We start from the raw sequence: 18256 nt of genomic DNA on the forward strand, positions 1-18256 counted from the left end.
TTTTTTTAATCTAAATTGAGTGTCTGTTCCTTAATTTGATTTAGTTCATTTCACTTAGAGATTACTAAATTATTTGCATATGGTTCTAACATATGATTTTGTGTTTTCTATTTGCCAGACATATTTGTTTATGTGTTTGTTCTTTTCTGACTTCCTTTAGATTTTATTAACCCCCTTTTCTTTAGTAGATTAGGAACATATATATTACATATTAATTATTTGCTAAGTTTTGAAATTTTTATATTTAAATATATCACTGTCCTGACAGAAACTAAATATTTCTCACTTCTTCCCAAATATGCAAATACTTTAGAATGTTTTAATATTTACATGTATTTCAATCATACACTGTTTTCATCCCAAGTTAGTCTTCTATTGTTTTTTCAACCAACACACTTACATACAGTAAGCTAGATGTTCGCCAGTTTTGTTTTTTTTTTAATCACTACTGTAACTTCATCCCACTCCTTCATTTGGCTCAGTTTCTTAGATTTTTTCACATCCTCTTTAATAACACATTTAGAATTGTTTGGGGAGCATTAAAAATATTTACTCTTTGTTTAAAAAGCTTTATGTATTCCACACAGTTTAACTCTGTATAGAATTCTGCATTCCTTCATGTTTAGAATTAGATCTTCATATTTTATTATTTATGATTGTTCTTGATAATTAATTGAATATTCTTTGTTTCTGTTGAGGTGAATCTGTCTTTTCCCTGGATACTTTAAAAATTTTCTCTTTGGGAACTTCTGTGTAAGACAGCAGAGTATGAGGACCCTAAGTTCACTTTGTCCCATGGATACAACAAAATAACACTCACATCAGTGTAAATAACTGAGAAAATGACCCAAAGACTGACAGAACTCCACAATTCAATGTTGTTAAAAAGCCACATTGAAGAGGATAAGAAGGGTAGAGAAGGGTTGGGGAGTTAAATGCCATGGGTCTGACCACAAGTGTGAGGGAGCCATGGATGATGGACATAGAGGTGAGAGACATTCCATCACACCAAGGATACTGCATGGCAAAGACAATAGCATTTGGTTTTAAAAATCCAGGGACTGAATTTTGTGAATTCTTACAATCAGTGGGACTTAATGACTGGAGTTATGAAAATCAGCAGCCTGGCCTCTGGGAGAGCCCAGAGGGTGAAAAGAAGTGAAGCCCATGCCCTTTAAGAGACAGCACTATAAACAGCAAGCAGAGCTACAGCATATAAGCAGTAGTTCGAAAAACACCTGGAGCATACAGGAAAGAGAGTTATTTACTAATCTCAGAGTTCCCTGAAGGACTTCTCCAGGAACAAAGGACCTGGCAGCCACCATTTCCCTCTCTTGCCCCCAGCATAAACATATGGTCACCTGCAGGGACCAAGATAGCACAAGCATTTACTATTAACTTACTTACATCATGCTCTACCCCCTCTATCAGGGCCTGCCTCAGTCCCAATGCTAAAGCTCCCCTCCTCAAGAAGACCTGTGCAAACTTTGCCAACACTGAGTCTCCAAACTGTATGCTTTGCAGGACCTCAGTCTCGGTGGCAGCTGCTGGTCACCTCCCACTGAGGACATGTGGACTGTATACATGCACTTTGCAGAGTGACCTCAGTCAGCTCCAGTATCAGTGGCAACTGGGCATCCCCTATGGAAGAGAGCAGCACCACCTTGTTAAAAGTGCATGCCTTGCCCACTACTTTCAAGAGCAAGAGACATAACTGACTTTCCTAACACAGAGAAATAGGCAGTTAGACAAAATAAGGACAGAGGAATATGTCCCAAATGAAAGAATAATACAGAATCACAGCAAGAGACCTAAGAGAAACAGAAATAATATGCCTGATAAGGAATTTAAAGTAGTGACCATAAAGATACTCATGGACTTGAGAAAAGAGTAGAAGACATCAGCAAAAACCCTTAACACAAAGAAAAATGAATCCTAGATGAAGGATACAATAATTGAAATTAAAAATACACTAGTTGGATAAGTAGCAGGTTAGAAGAAACAGAAGAACAGATCAGTGACCTAGAGGACAGAGTAATGGAAAATAAAAAAGATAAGCAAGTGAGAGAAAAAAAATTATTCAAAATGAGAATAAACTTAGGGAACTCAATTACTCCATCAAGCATACCATTCACATTATAGGGATACCAGAAAAAGAGATAGAAAAGGGAGAAGAAAATTTATTTGAAGAATAGCTAGAAACTTCCTGATTTGGAAGAAGGAAACAAATTCAGATCCAGAAAACACAGAGATCTCTGAACAAAAATCAACCCAAGGAGGTCCACACCAGGACACACAGTAATTAAAATGGCAAAAAGCAGTGGTAAAAAATTTAAAAATCAAAAAGAAAAAAGAAAACAGTTATGTACAAAGGAAAACCCATAAGGCTATCAACAGTTTTTTTTTAAAGAGAAACTTTTCAGGTCAGAAGAGAGTGGTATGATATATTTGAAGTGCTAAAAGGAAAAATCTGCACCCAAGAATATTCTATCCAGCAAAACAATCAATTAGAATAGAAAGAATTTCCCAGAAAAAAGTTAAAGGAATTCATTCCCACTGAACCAGCCCCATAAAATATGTTAAGGGGGACTCTTTGAGTGGAAAAGAAAGACCAAAGTAAGAGTAAAAAAAAAGTAGGAAGCACAAAATCAATAAAAATAAGTATATCTGTAAAAATCAGTCAAGAAACCCATAAAATAAGAAGTATGACACCATATACTTAAAACATGGAGAAGGGGGAGGTAAAGAATGGATTCAAATTTGACCATCAACTTTAGACTGCTATATAAAGATGTTATATACAAATCTAATGGTAACCCCATATCAAAAACCAGTAATAGATATGCAAAGGGTAAAGAGAAAGGAATCCAACTTATGGAGAGAGAAGAGAACAAGGGAAGAAAGGAACAGAGAAGATCCACAAAACAGACAAAAAATAACAAAATGGCAATATATAACTTTGAATGCATATGGACTAAGTGCTCCAATCAAAAGACATAGGAGCTCCTGGGTGGCTCAGTCAAGTCTATTAAGTTAAATATGACTCTTGATTTCAGCTCTGGTCATGATCTCAGGATTATGAGGCTGTGTCCCACATGGGGATCTGCACTGGGCATGGAGCCTGCTTAAGATTCTCTCTCACTCTCTCTCTCTCTCAGCCCTTCCCAACCTCTCCCTAAAGGGGAAAAAAAGACATAGGGTGATGGAATGGATAAAAATACAAGGCCCATTTATGTGCTGCCTACAAAACACATACCTATTGAAAGTAAGGAAATAGAGACATTTATCATGCAAATACATGTGAAAAGAAAACTGGGGTAGCAATACGTAATAGCAGACAAAATCAATGTTAAAGCAAAGACTGTCACAAGAGAACAAGTACACTATATAATCATTAAGGGGACAATCCAAAAAGAAGTTATAACAATCGTAAATATTTATCCACCCAAAATGAGAATACCCAAATACATAAAATAGTTAATAACAAAATAAAGGCACTAAAACAATAATAGTAATACAATGATAGTAGGGGACTTTAACACCCCACTTTCATCAATGCACAAATCATCTAAACTGAAAAATCAAGAAGCAATTGTATTGCTTTTATTGTCACCCTGATCCAGATAGACGTCATATATATATATATATATATATATATATATATATATATATATATGTCAACATTATATATATAATACATATTATATATATATTATATATATATATATATATATATTTAAGTTTACTTTTTAAAAGATTTATTTGAGAGAGAGCACAAATGGGGAAAGAATCAGAGGCAGAGGAAGAAGAGGCTCCCCACTGAAAAGAGAGCTGATATAGGGAGAAAGACCCTGCAGACTATGACCTAAGCCAAAGGCAGATGCTCAACCAACTGAACAAAGAAGTCAACCCTGATGTATTCAGAAAATTCCATCCTAAAACAGAGAATAACATCTTTCAAATGCATGCAGATCATTCTCCAGAATATATTACATATTAGGTCACAAAATAAGTCTCAACAAATTCAAAAAGATCAAAGCCATGTGATGCATCTTTTCTTGACACAACACAATGAAATGAGAAATCAACAAAAAAAATTTTTTTTGATAGACCACAAATAAATGGAGGTTAAATAACATGCTACTAAATAATGAATGTCTCAACCAAGAAATCAAAGAGGAAATGCAAAGGTATCTGGAGACAAATGAAAATACAATCATCCAAAACCTTTGGGATGCAACAAAACTGTTCTAAGAGGGACATTATAGCAATACAGACCTATCTCAAGCAGCAAGAAAAGTATCAAATAAACAACCAAATAAACAACTAAAAGGAGCTAGAAAAAGAAAAAAAAAAAGCCCAAATCTAGTAGAAGGAAGAAAATGATAATATTAGAACAGAAATAAATGATATAAAAATGAAAAAAGAAAAGAAAAGAAAAAGATTAATGAAACCAGGAGCTGGTTCTTTGAGAAGATCAAGAAAGTTGATATAACCGCTAGCTACACTCATCAAAAGAGAGAGAGGGAGAGGACTCAAATGAAATAAAAAATGAAAGAGGAAAAATAAATAACATAAGGAAACACAAAAGATAAGAGAATACTATGAAAAATTATATGCCATCAAACTGAACAACCTTAAAGAAATGGATAAATTCTTAAAACTATGATGTTCCAAAACTGAATCAGGACAAAATAAAAAATTTGAACACTGAATGTCAGTGATGAAATTGAATTGATAATCAAAAAACTCCCAAAAAACAAAAGTCCAGGACCAGAAGCCTTCACAGGTTAATTCTATCAAACATCTGAAAGAGTTAATACTTATTAATCTCAAACTATTCTAAAAAATAAATTAAAAAGTGGAAGGAAAGCCTCGCATTTCAGTCTATGATGTCAGCATTATCCTGATATCAAAGCCAGAAAAAAACATCACAGAAAAAGAGAACTACAAGCTAATACCCCTTATGAACATAGATGCAAAGATCCTCAATAAGATATTAGTAAACAGAATCCAACAATACATTAAATAAATCATTTATCATGATCTAGTGGGATTTATTCCTGAGATACAAGGGTGATTTGATATTCACAAATCAATGGGATACATCACATTAGTAAGAGAAAGGATAAAAACCATATGATCATTTCAAGTGAAGCAGAAAAAACATTGAACAAAGTATGTCTATCATATTAAAAACAACAACAACATAAAGAATAAAAAAAAAAAAAAGTAAAAACAACAACAAAGTAGGTTTAGAAGGAACAGACCTCAACATATTCAAGGCCTTATATGAAGAACCCACATCTAACATCATAATGGGGAAAACTGTTTTCCCTAAGGTCAGGATCAAGACAGAGATGACCACCCTCACCACTACTATTGAACATAGTACCTGAAGTCTGAGCCACAGCAATAAAAAGAGAAAAGAGAAAGGGATTCCTGGGTGGCTCAGCCAGTTAAGTGTCTGCCTTTGGCTCAGGTCATGATCCCAGGGTCCTGGGATCCCTGTGTCCCTCCCTGCTGGGCAGGGAGCCCACTCCCCCTCTCCCTCTGTTGCCCTCCCCTACCTGTGCTGCCCCCGACCAATCTTTCACAAATAGATAAATAAAATCTATTTTAAAAATTTCGAATTTTTTTAAAAAGAGAGAAAGAAACAAAAGACATCTAAACTGATAAGGAAGAAATTCATTTGCATTTCACATGGTACTATATATAGAAAACCCTAAAGACTACCCAAAACACGAAAATGATAAGTGTATTCAGCAAGGTTGCAGGATATAGACTCAATGCACAGAAATCCATTGCATTTCTATACACTAATTACGAAGAAGCAGGAAAAGAAATTAAGAAAACAATTCCATTTACAACTGCACCAAAAATAAGAAAATACCTCAGGATAATCTTAACCAAAGAGGTGACAGACCTGTAATCTTAAAAACTATAAAATGTTGATGAAAAAATTTGAGGATGACTAAACAAAATGAAAAGACATTTCATGCTCCTAGATTTGAAGAACAAATATCGTTAAAATGTCCTTACTACCCAAAGCAACCTACACACTTAATGCAATCCCAATCAAAATACCAAAGCATTTTTCACAGAACTAGAACAAACAATCCTAAAATTTGTATGGAGCCAGAAAAGACCCCAAAGAACCAGAGTAATCTTGAAAAGGAAAAACAAAACTGGAGGGATTACAATTCAAAACTTCAAGTTATATCACAAAGCTACAGTAATTAAAACAGTATGGTACTGACACAAAAATAGACACATAGTTCAGTGGAACAGAATAGAAAGCCCAGAAATGAAACCACAATTACATGGTCAATTAATCTTTGACCAAGGAGGCAAGAATATGCAATGGGAAAAAGCCAGATGGTATAGGGAAAACTGGACAGCTACCTACAGAAAAATAAAACTGGACTACTTTATTACACCATATACAAAAATAAACTCAAAACGGACTGAGGACCTAAATGAGAGTTATGAAACCATAAAAGTCCTAGAAGAAAACACAGGCAGTAATTTCTCTGACATCAGCCATAACAATATTTGTCTAAATATGTCTCTTGGGGCTATGGAAATAAAAGCAAAAATAAACTATTGGGACCATGTCAAAATAAAAAGCTTCTGCACAGAAAAGGAAATAACAAAACAAAAAGGGTAACTTTATTGAATCAGAGAAAATATTTGCAAATGATCTATCTAACAAAGGGTTAGTATCCAAAATATATAAAGAACTTACACAACTCAACAATTAAAAAAACAAATTTGTCAAAAATTAATTGACTACCATTAAAAGTGGGCAGAGGGAATGAGCAGGTATTTCTCCAAAGAAGAGATACAGATAACCAATAAACACAAAAAAGATGCTCAACATCATACATCATCAGGGAAACACAAATCAAAACCTCCTTACATCAGTCAATAGGGTTAGTAACAAGAAGACAAGAAATAACAAGTGTTAGTGAGGATGTGGATAAAAAGGAATCTTCATGCAGTATCGGTGGGAATGCAAACTGGTATAGCCACTGTGGAAGACAATATGGCAGTTCCTCAAAAAATTAAAGATAGAACTATCCTATAATAAAGGAATGGGTCTACCGGCTATTTATCCAAACAATATGAATTAATTTGAAGAGATATATACACCCTTATGTTTATTGCAGCATTATTTACAATAGGCAAACTATGGAAGTAGTCCCAGGTGTTCATCTGTAGATGAATGGATGCTCTTTATTGATAAATATGTGGTATGTATGTGTGTGTATGTGTGTATATATATATATATATATATATATATATATATAGTATATAGATCGTATTTGTATATATGTATATATATTGTGTGTGTGTATATATATATATATATATATATATATATATATATATATATATTGTGTGTGTGTGTGTACACACATACACAGTGGAATATTATTGAGCCCTGAAAAGGAATGACATCTTGCCACTTACAACATGGGTGGATCTAGAAAGCACAATGCCAAGCGAAGTAAGTTAGTCTGAGAAAGAAATACCATATGATTTCACTCATATGTGGAATTTAAGAAACAAAACAAATGAACAAAGGAAAAAAGAGAGAGAGAGAGAGAAGCAAGCCAAAAAACAGACTCAACTGCAGAAAACAAACAGATGGTTACTAGAGAAGAGGTTGGGAGAGGGATGGATAAAATAGGTGAAGGAGATTAAGAATACACTAATCTTGGCACACCTGGGTGGCTCAGTGGGTTAAAGCCTCTGCCTTCAGCTCAGGTCATGATCTCAAGGTCCTGGGATCGAGCCCTGTATCAGGAGATCCTGCTCAGCGGAGATCCTGCTTCCTCCTCTCTCTCTTTCTCTGCCTGCCTTTCTGCCTACTTGTGATCTCTGTCAGTCAAATAAATAAATAAAGTCTTAAAAAAAAAAAGAATACACTCATCTTGATAAGCCCTGAGTAATATATGGAATTGTTGAATCACTATATTGTACAGCTCTAACTAATATAACACTGTATGTTAACTACCCAGGAAATAAAATGTAAAATGAATTAATGAAACTTAATTTGAGGAACTAAATAGACACATTGCAAAGAGACATACAAATGGCCAACAGATGCATGAGAAAGCTAAGTGCTAAACATCACTAATCATCAGAGAAATGCAAATCAAAAACACTATAAGATGTCACCTTACACCCATTAGGATGGCTACTATCAAAAAGACAACAAATGTTGGTGAGGATGTGGAAAAATAAGGGAACTCATGTGCACCGTTTATAGGATTGTAAATTGGTTTGCTCACAGTGGAAAACCATATAGAATTCCTTAAAATATTAAACATAAAATTACCATATGATGCAGCAATCCCACATCTGGGCATATAACCAAAGGAAATTAAAACAGGATCTCAAAGAAATATCTTTACTCTCATGTTCATTGCCTCATTATTCACAACCACCAAGATAAGGAAACAGCTTAAGAATCCATTAATGGGAAAATATGTGGTATATATACACACAATGGAATATTCAGCCATGAGAAAGAAGAAAATTGTGCCATGAGACAAACAAGAACATTATGCTAAGTGAAATAACTCATAGAAAGACAAATACTGTATCATATCATTTACATGTGAAACCTAAAAAAGATTAATCTCAGAAACTGTATAGTGGTCATTACCAGGGACTAGGGGTGAGCAGTGGTGAGGGAAATGGGGAGATGTTGGTCAAAGGATGTAAATTTCCAGGTATAAGATAAATAAGTTCTGGTGATGTAGTGTGAAGCATGGTGATTATAGCTATAATACCGTATTATATACTTGAAAATCACTGAGAGATTGGATCTAAAATGTTCTCACCACGGAAAAGAAATGGTAATTATGTGACATGATAAAGAGGTGTTAGCTAAAACTATTGTGGTAATTATTTGCAATATTTAAGTATTTCAAATCAATGTGTTGTATACTTTAAACTCACACAATATTGTATATCAGTTACATCTCATAAAATATGGAGGAAGAAAAACTGAATTAGAGAAAATTTTTTATAATTTTATAATTTTCTGTACTCACTTAAATTCTCAATTTATTTATTCACCTAATTACTACCAAATGCCTACTAGGTGAACATAGAAATTAATGAGGGATACCTGACTCTAAAGAAAGGCAGCTATAGACTATCAGATTTCAAAATATCCCTAAAGCTCATGAAAGTACATATATATATAAAATTATATCAGATTTTTTTCTGTACCAATATCTTCTCTTTGAATCATTTGTAATAGTGTACCTTAGTTTTCCTAACCCAATTTGCTAATAACATTTATTTTTTATTCATTGTACAGATTATTTTGTGAATAAATATGTACACATTTTCTTAATATTCCCACAAAATTACCTCATAAAGGTGGAATTATTGGGTTAAGGAAACATATATTTAAAACATTTTTATTTTTTTTGGCAAATGCCCTAAAAAGGGGGATGTATCCTTGACAAAACTATTATCTCCTCTCTGCCTTGCCTTTGTCACTGGACATTAGATAATTGATATGATGTGTAAAATGATATTTATTTTCTTTCCAACAAAGGCTTTTCATTATTTTCTTAGAGATAAATTAACTTTTTATCTTGTAAATATCCATCTACTTTCTTTCACCACCTTCCTATGGGTATTTTTGTTGGTTTCTTATATAAGGATTCTAAGAACTCTTTCTGCATTAAAGACATTGCTGCAAAATGCGCGGCAACATTTTCTCCACTTCGCTACTTGTCCCTGTACTTCACTTTTTCATGTTGCATAGAGATTATTTTTTTAAGATGTTAAAGCTATTACTCTTTTATTTTACAGAGTCCACCCAAAAATCCATACGCTTTTCCCTACCTACACATAAATTTAAAAAAAAAAAAGTGTATTATTTGTCTGCTTTCTCATTATTTATACTTAAGTGTTTGGTCTTATAGACACTTCTTTTAGAGAATTCTCTGGGATAAATATCTACCTCATTTTCCAATTACTTAATCAATTAGTCAATACTGTATTTTGACTAACCCTCCTTTCTCACTGAAAATGCTGTCATTTCAAAGTTCCATAACACCGAAGTCATGTCTAAAGTCATCCAGCCAGACTGTGGCAGAGCCAATGTTTGACTGCAAGTTCAATGCTTTATTTGTGTAGTGGCAAAGAGCATGGTGCTGGGATCAGAGAACCACATTTGACTGAGACACACCTGGGATTTCACTACAACCACATTACCTTGAGTAGAGTACTACTCCAGCTCCTAATCTACTTAATTATCTACCTATCTAATTAATAATCTAATTAATTCTACCTACCTCATTTGACTGTGTAAAATCACTCCTCCAACCTATTCATTCAGTGATATTTATTATAAAGCACACTATGTAATAGACGTTTTTACCATTTTAGAGACAAATTATTTGACTTTGTCAAAGTAAAATAATTCAAATAATGAAAGAATTCAAATAATGACCTATAATCCACTCCCAACATTTCAATCTTCCCTACACACTCATCATGGGTAGAAAAGATAGCTGTTGGCTTTATTTTTTTTTAAGACTCAAAATATGAAGAAAAAGTCCATAAGTGCACAGTGTACATTCAGTCACCAATGGCTGCCTGACAGAGGTAGAAGGGAAATTTTGTAAATGAGTGACCTTATTAAGAATTAATTCTTGCCCATGTAATTTTCCTTATTAAAAATAGAGAATAAATTATTTTTAAACATAATCTTCACTGTTCAGTGAAGCTAAGAGAATTTTTTAAGTATGTGGATAGATTAAGGGGAGAGAGAGGAAAAAAATGCCCACCTTTCCCTGTCACAAGCAAAAAGGCTGGCATATGCATGGCAAAAAAGCAGCTAATGGGACACTTGGGTGGTCTAGTCAGTTAGGCGTCTGACTTGATTTCTGCTCAGGTCATGGTCTCAGGGTCTTTGGATCACAGAGTGTAGGGCTCTGCACTCAGAGGAGAGTCTGCTTGAGATTCTGCCTTTTCTTCTCCCCCATCCCTCCCCTCCATGTGTGTGCATGTGCGCGTACCTACTATTTCTGTCTCTAAAATAAATAAATCTTTAAAAAACACAGTCCTCTCAGATTCATCAAGTTATTTTGATTCAACACAGTTTCCTTGCCACACGAATTCTAATTCTGAGTACTTACAGTTGCTTAATACACAAAAGTAGCACATAATCCCAATCTGTGGGATTATGTTCCCAATCTGGGTTAAATGTTGATTTCTTAGTCCTCAGCAAAGTGCTTGGAATCAACACAAGTGATCTGAACACAGACTTCCATATTTGATGCCTGCTTCCCCTGCTCACATGTTACTTAACCTTCCAGTGCTTCAGATTCCTCAGCTATAAAGTCAGGCACAGTAACAGTAACGACTGCATGGGATTATCATGAGAATTAAACAAGTTAATATTTGTGAAGTGTTTGGAGCAATACCGGCACCCTAGCATGTGCTCTATAGAAATTGCCAAATAAATTAACACATGACACTTCCTTGGTGGCATCTTTTCTAACCAAGCTACATATATTCCTTTTACATACCCCATAGTACCAACCATCAGTCATGTACCCAAATTTTAGTAGTATATTTATTCTTATAATAATATGAATATCTGTCTTCTATCACCAAAGACAGAAATATGAACTTATTGGCATCTTGTATATTGCTATGATGTATAAAAAGATTATTCAAAGATCACTTTTTCTTTAATGTATTAATGTAATAAAATCCCAAACTGATTTTTTTTCTTTTATGGGTCTTTGGTTAATATTTGGTATAATCTACAAGCTCAGTTAATCAAATCCCTTTAAGAAAACCATCTTTGCATCAAATAATTGTGGGGCTAGCCTTCTGAGCACACTCAGATTTCTTAACAAATGTCAAGACCACACTGTGATTTGATCCGAAACTGTAGCCTTCACTGCAAGGCTCTTGAAGGGAACTTTAGTTGTTGTCATATAAGTACCATCTCAAGGGTCCATCATCTTTAGAACTATTGCACTTATTAATAACATCTCTACTCAGATGTGAAAATGACATCTGATTGAAAGTTGGATTGCCTGGCTTGCAGACATAAGGTTTAACATCTTTCTACTTACATATTTTTACTCATTTCGATACCCCTGAACCCAGACCAGTGGCTGGCTTATGAATGAATGAAGCTCAAAAAGGCATAAGAAAAAGTTACTCATGAATCAAACCCAGATACCTCTTCACGGTGCCTTAGAAAAGAAAAGTAAATCCCTTCAAGCTCAAACTTATACAGTTATCTTGAGGGGAAAAAAGCATTTTTTAATTGCCTAAAGTCCTCATATCTCCTTGTTAAGCTCTGGCTATAACAAGAAGTATAAAACCATGACTAAAATATTCACACTCTAGTCCCTATTAAAAAAAAAAAAAAAAAGAATCCCTAGTTTATTCATCTTGGCTAATGACACAGAAGGGCAAAACAGGTACCCAAACAATGAATAATAATGTAAGAGCTCAGACTGTAAAAATCAATATGTCAGATCAGTAGAGCTGTGCTTCGTTTTAATGTTCTCATCCCTGAATACGGTAGAGCTTACCTTCTGAATTATACACATGTATTGACCTAATTACATAAATATTGACTTTTTCTTATATGAAGATTTTTTTCAATCTCAGTCTAATTACGATGTCAATATTTATGGCTGTAGCAACACTGAATTTAAACTTTATTAATTGTGACTGATAGTGGCATGCCATGAGATATTTCAGATGGCCACATGGTCTCAAAACATTGCAGGTACTACCTAGTAAATAAGTCAGTAATTTCCTACATATATCATAATAAGATAAGTTTCTTTAAGAAAATGATTATTTCATCCCCAATAACTTGGGGGCTGGTCTCCTCAGCTTCTCAGGTTTCATAGCACAAAAAGTAATAACTAGGATCTGGATCTTGGTCTATAGTTTTACCTACTTTTTTTTTTTTTAATCAACACTTCATTCTTAACTTTAATCTCCACCCTATTAACAAATTCTTTGCTCTGTTGACAGATGTCTACAACCATCCTCATAGCCGTGGATGTGTGTAAAGGATATCATTTAATATTTATTATTCCTTGATCTTTTTCCAATAAGGAATATATACATAGTTCAGTCTAAAACAGAATACAATCAGTATAAGTTCTACTTTTTTAAAAATGTCCTAATTATTTCTCCTTACATGGTTTTATTTTCACTAGAAAGATTTCACACAGTTACTGCAATTGTTACATCTCTGAGGCAAGCAATAGTGCCATACCTCAGGACATTTTAATTAAATTTCTTTTTTTTTTTTTTAAACAAATCAGTGGCATTAGGAAAATATTCCAAGTGCTTTAAAAACCTGGAGAGCTTTTCATTTTGCTCTTCTAGTATTTTTGAGAACTCCCACTCAAGGGCCTGCTCTCTCTAAATTAAGAAGAGCAGAAGTGCCTGTGGCACATTAACCATTTAGAGTTAGGGAAACGTATGGGGAAGGCTAGGATAAAACAATGGCGCCAACATTTTGGGTTTAAGAGCTGTTCTAGACACATCATGGGGAGCTGGTCATGCATTATCCTGTGTTTTCTTGTTTGCTTCTGCAGGGATGCCAGAGGACGTGAACCTCAGTGACGTAAAGCAGACCCACCAGACAGGCCGTGGTAGTACGTTAGATACAACGGGAGCAGGATGTTCAGCAGCAACTGAAGCTACAGCATTTATGCTAATGGGTGTGGTAATGTTCCTTCCTTGGCTTTGGTAACTGAACTCTTCTGCCCTGATATACCTGTCTTCTTGTAGTCCTGATTTCTCCCCTGTCTTCACCTGATTGGAATAATAAATCTTTGTGAATGTAACAATTATATTTATGAAAAGGTATGTCACACTCACTTCTTATAAGCCAAGTGGGAATGTTCACAAAGTATCTAGAAATGATAGGCTGTTTGAAAACATGTCTTCTAGGATTCTAACTTAAGTCTCCTTCAATTCTAATGTATTAAACCTGCCAATGTGAAGAGCACAGAAGAGACTTTGAATACGGATTTAGTGTATCTGTAATTTTACTATCTTTGATTCTAAACTCTTTATAAAAGCAACATGTCTTAAATGGAAAGCATATTTGTAGAACAATGAAAACAGCATATAGTGTTTCTTACAATATTGAAATTAGAATTCCATTAAATGAATCAAAACAAATGATGGCAAGTAGTATGCATGAATTTTCAAGAGAGTCTTCCATTTTTGCAAGCTATAGGAAGAAATTACTTGAAGTCTGCAAGCTATAGAGTAGATTGTTGAGGAGCATTTCATGTAATTTCATTGAAGCTTGATAAATTTTATCCACTGTAATTTAGCCACAGACAAAACTTAACCTGAGTATTTTGGTGGCATCTGAGCTGTATTCTAGTACATTCAAAATGCATCTTTGGTATTGAGGCTCTTTTCCCTCTTTGCCTAATGGATTTAACCATGTTGTAAACACACATCTGCTCTGGGAATATCTCTAAGAAAGCTATTAATTATTTAATAGATAACTTGCAAAGCGATATAGTCATTCATCCTTCAAATATTATTTGCTATTTTCTTAAATCTTGATATTAAATAATTGACTAGCTATACATTTCTAAGGTTCCTATGAATATCTAAAGACATGTACTAATACAGAAAATGTAGCACACAATGCTTTAGCTCTTTTTCTATGCACATAAGCAGAACTGCTAATCCACAGTCCCTGATTTCCCAGTTGTGATAAGATGCCTCAGCAGACTCCGATTAGGATACGTCTATCATTGTACTTAAGGAGGAAGTGATAAGTTAGCTTTTATTAAGAAGTATTATAGCTAGTTGGTAACCAGAAAATATTATTAATACAAAGTGACGGAATCGAAAAGAGAAGGGCTGAATTTGTAAATGTTTTAAAAATCAAAGAAATTTGAAATGACCTCTGAGGAAAAGTTAAAGAGGACTCAATCGACGGCAAATATTTGTAAGGTGAAATCAATCTCTCCAAATCAGGAAACAGTATATGATCCAATCATGTTCTCTCATGGGTTCTAAATTAACCAAATGATCTGACAATGGTCAATTTAAACTACGGTATGTTTAAACTGCAAAATCAGATTTTATTGCCTGTTTAAACAGACCTCAAAACTGTGTTATTCTACCTGCCAGGTCTGTCTTTTCCATAGGCTTCCATTCCAGATCTTAAGATTTATCCTATGATCTACTTGGTTTATAACTCATTTGCACCACCACGCTCCACAAATTATAAACGTCAACTCATATTTATCTAATCTTTTAAGCTCAGCGTATTATTTAAATAAACATGGAATACGAAGTCACCCATTTGTGACACTCCTGCCCAAGTCATGTTTGGTTTGCTCTGGCAAAACTTCTTTCCCAACCTTAGAGGAATGTGGAAGACAAACTGAAGGGAATACTTCAGCAGACTAAAATGTTTCTGGATTAAATAATATTATGGGAGATAATTTTCAATGTGGCAGGAGATTCATAAAAGCAGAGTGGTAACCACATCAATAGTATGAATGAACTTTTTTATCAACGAAATTTTACATCCTCAAATGAGTGTTGTCTACCTTCAGCTAGGCACACTAGAGACCATACACATCATAACATTGCTCCTCTAGCTTAAAACATACGTAGGCTTTTAGAATTCCTTTAAGAGCCTAAGGCATATTTTCTAATATTCTCAATGAGGATATTCATTCTTTAATACTCTACACAATAGCTTTTATAAGTTTGACCAGCTCTTCATAATTTAAAACTCTTTCAAATGAAATAGAGTATCCCATTTAACCTTCCTTACCCCTCAAGAATGGGCTCGTTTTTTTGGCCAACTAAAAACTGCAACACTGAGGTGTTTTTTTTTTTTTTAAATATGTCTCAGAATGCTTTCCTGAAGTCTTCCATAAGTCTAAATAGCTTTGATCAATGGTAAGATTTTTGAATATGTGTCTATTTTCTAAGAGGACTTAAAGGATAACATCCAAATGAATATATATATTTTACAAAATCACTTACAGCTTTATAGTCATATCTTTTGTTTCAATCATTTAAACAAAGGCTTTTGTTAAATCTGAGTTATTTCTATATAAATTTACATGATCCTGGAACGGTGTAGTGTTATGTAGGTATTAGAGAAGAATCAGTTAACGATCTGAGCTAACACTTATGTGGCTATTGCTCTTTATAGCATCATGATCAGTGCTTTTATGCATAATCCCCTTTGATGCTCCCAATGACATTATCACCTCCACTATATCGATGAGGATACTGAGGTATACAAATATTATGTAATTTTTCTGGTGTCACACAGCTCATCCCAGTAGAATCAGATGGGTGAACGTAATGTCTCCAAGTAAACTATATATGATCCTGGTTCAAAGATAGGATAGCTCTGGAACAGTCGTAAAGAATCATGAGGTTAGCAAAAAAATTACTCAGAGGTACTTTAGGTCTCCAAACTTGGATTTAAAAAAAAAAGTTCAATTTATTATATAATTATCATTGTATAATTATAAAACTGCATACTAGTGCAAAAGCTTAAAGAAAAGAAAATGTAAACATGAACTTTTCTTCAGTACATCATTGCCCTCCCACATGCGGAAAACCCATTTGAACACATCAACCCCCCAAAATAAATCAGTTACCAAAAATAAGCAAGAAAATACACACATTTTGCAACTATCATGAAATTCCTTTTCTGTGCAACTGAAGGGTATAAAATATTTCTTTAGCCATAAGGCACAGATGGCATTTAAAAAAAAAAAAAAGAGGCAGAGAGGAAGGAAGAAGCAGTGAGGAAGGCAGGGAGAAAGGCAGAAAGTGGCAGAATATTATTTTTAAAGACCTAGATTTGCCTTTTTATCCTCTATTTGTACAGGAATGTCTTATCAATGAAATAATGTCTGGAGTGTTCTCTTGTCATTAAAGGATAGAAGTTAATAAGCTATTTCCTCCCAAACAGATTTCTCTGATGTGCTCAATGATGATGCTTTGAAAAGGACTCAATTAGTTTATTGCTAATTGTTTTCAATCACTTAAAATATTGTTTCCATCATCATAACCCTTCAGGTACATAAAAAATGGTTTCTTCTTGAGTGAATGAATTCAACCTAGACTTCTGTTATTCTATGAGATATTCACAGGGCAGTCTGTGATATCAGTATTTCTTTATATTGCAAACTTTAATAGCCTATATAATGACATGGGTTGTATAAAAGCTCAGAAATAATTCTTAATGTTGTTAAGTATGACTTTGGGCATATCAAGTTTTTCTTTAAATGGAGATTGTTGTATATTAATTATTTCTGATTAAAATATAGATAAAATATCTTGCTCAGGTTGAAAGTCTGCTTTCTTTGGCTTTGCTATAATTCCATGGTGACTGAAGTGGTATTGTGTCATTATTTTATAAATGCAGATTTAATCTAATACAGTTCTTAAACTACTCACTCTGCTTTCATGTGCAGAAAAATACTAAAGAATTTCTTCACAATATAATTTATCTTCATAGTAGAAACAACAAGAATACTTGGAACAGGGAGGGATAGGATGAATATTTCTGGATAAATTTGCAAACATGATTCCAGATTCTCTCACCTTCTTGTACTTACCAACTGTCACAATGAAATCATCTTTACCATGAAAGATAGGAGGTCACACATCCCCCAAATTTTTACTTTGCCCACATCAACGAGCAAGAGGAAGAGGAAGAAAAGGAGATAGAAGAATTTGAAATCCCACAGAACTAAAAACAGAATAGTAAAGATTTAAAATAGTAAATAAATAATTAAATATTAAGTCAATAGTAAATATTTAAATATTTGACGACAGAAGAGATCAGATTGACCCATAGGACTAGTATGAATAACCTGGTAACTAAACCAGTAAATTCCTATATTTATTAGTTTCCATACCCACTTTTGAGAAGCACTGAACTAGAAGAAAGGAAGCTTCTTAGAAGGAAAGTGACAGGGAGGAGTCTCTGATTTCCCTGTGATTACCTAGTGAAGGCCAGCAACATAAGAAAGAAAAAGAGCTGATTGAAAGACAAATGCTGTGAGCAGTACAATTTGTGCACATGTCTTATCCTAGGTCTTTAAGAAATCTAGGCACTGACCAGGTGAAGAATTTTCCAACAGTAGCAGTTTTCCTCAGAATGAGGTCAAAAGACCCACATAGAACCAAGAAAGACTCCAACTCCATAATTGTGGTCAAA

The 18256-nt window shown here is 34.1% G+C and overlaps 1 protein-coding gene across 1 annotated transcript in view; it reads left to right on the forward strand.

Moving 5' to 3' along the window:
* Positions 1–17326, forward strand: part of GPC5 (glypican 5) — a 1409494-nt gene extending 1392168 nt beyond the window's left edge. Inside the window, exon 8 of the mRNA XM_082700893.1 lies at positions 13620–17326. Within this exon, the coding sequence (XP_082557019.1) occupies positions 13620–13777 (158 nt within the window). The 3' untranslated portion in view covers positions 13778–17326. The remainder of the gene's footprint in view (positions 1–13619) is intronic.
* The last annotated feature ends 930 nt before the right edge of the window (positions 17327–18256 follow it).

Source organism: Mustela nivalis (assembly GCF_964662115.1).
Source record: "Mustela nivalis genome assembly, chromosome: 15".
NCBI lineage: Eukaryota > Metazoa > Chordata > Mammalia > Carnivora > Mustelidae > Mustela > Mustela nivalis.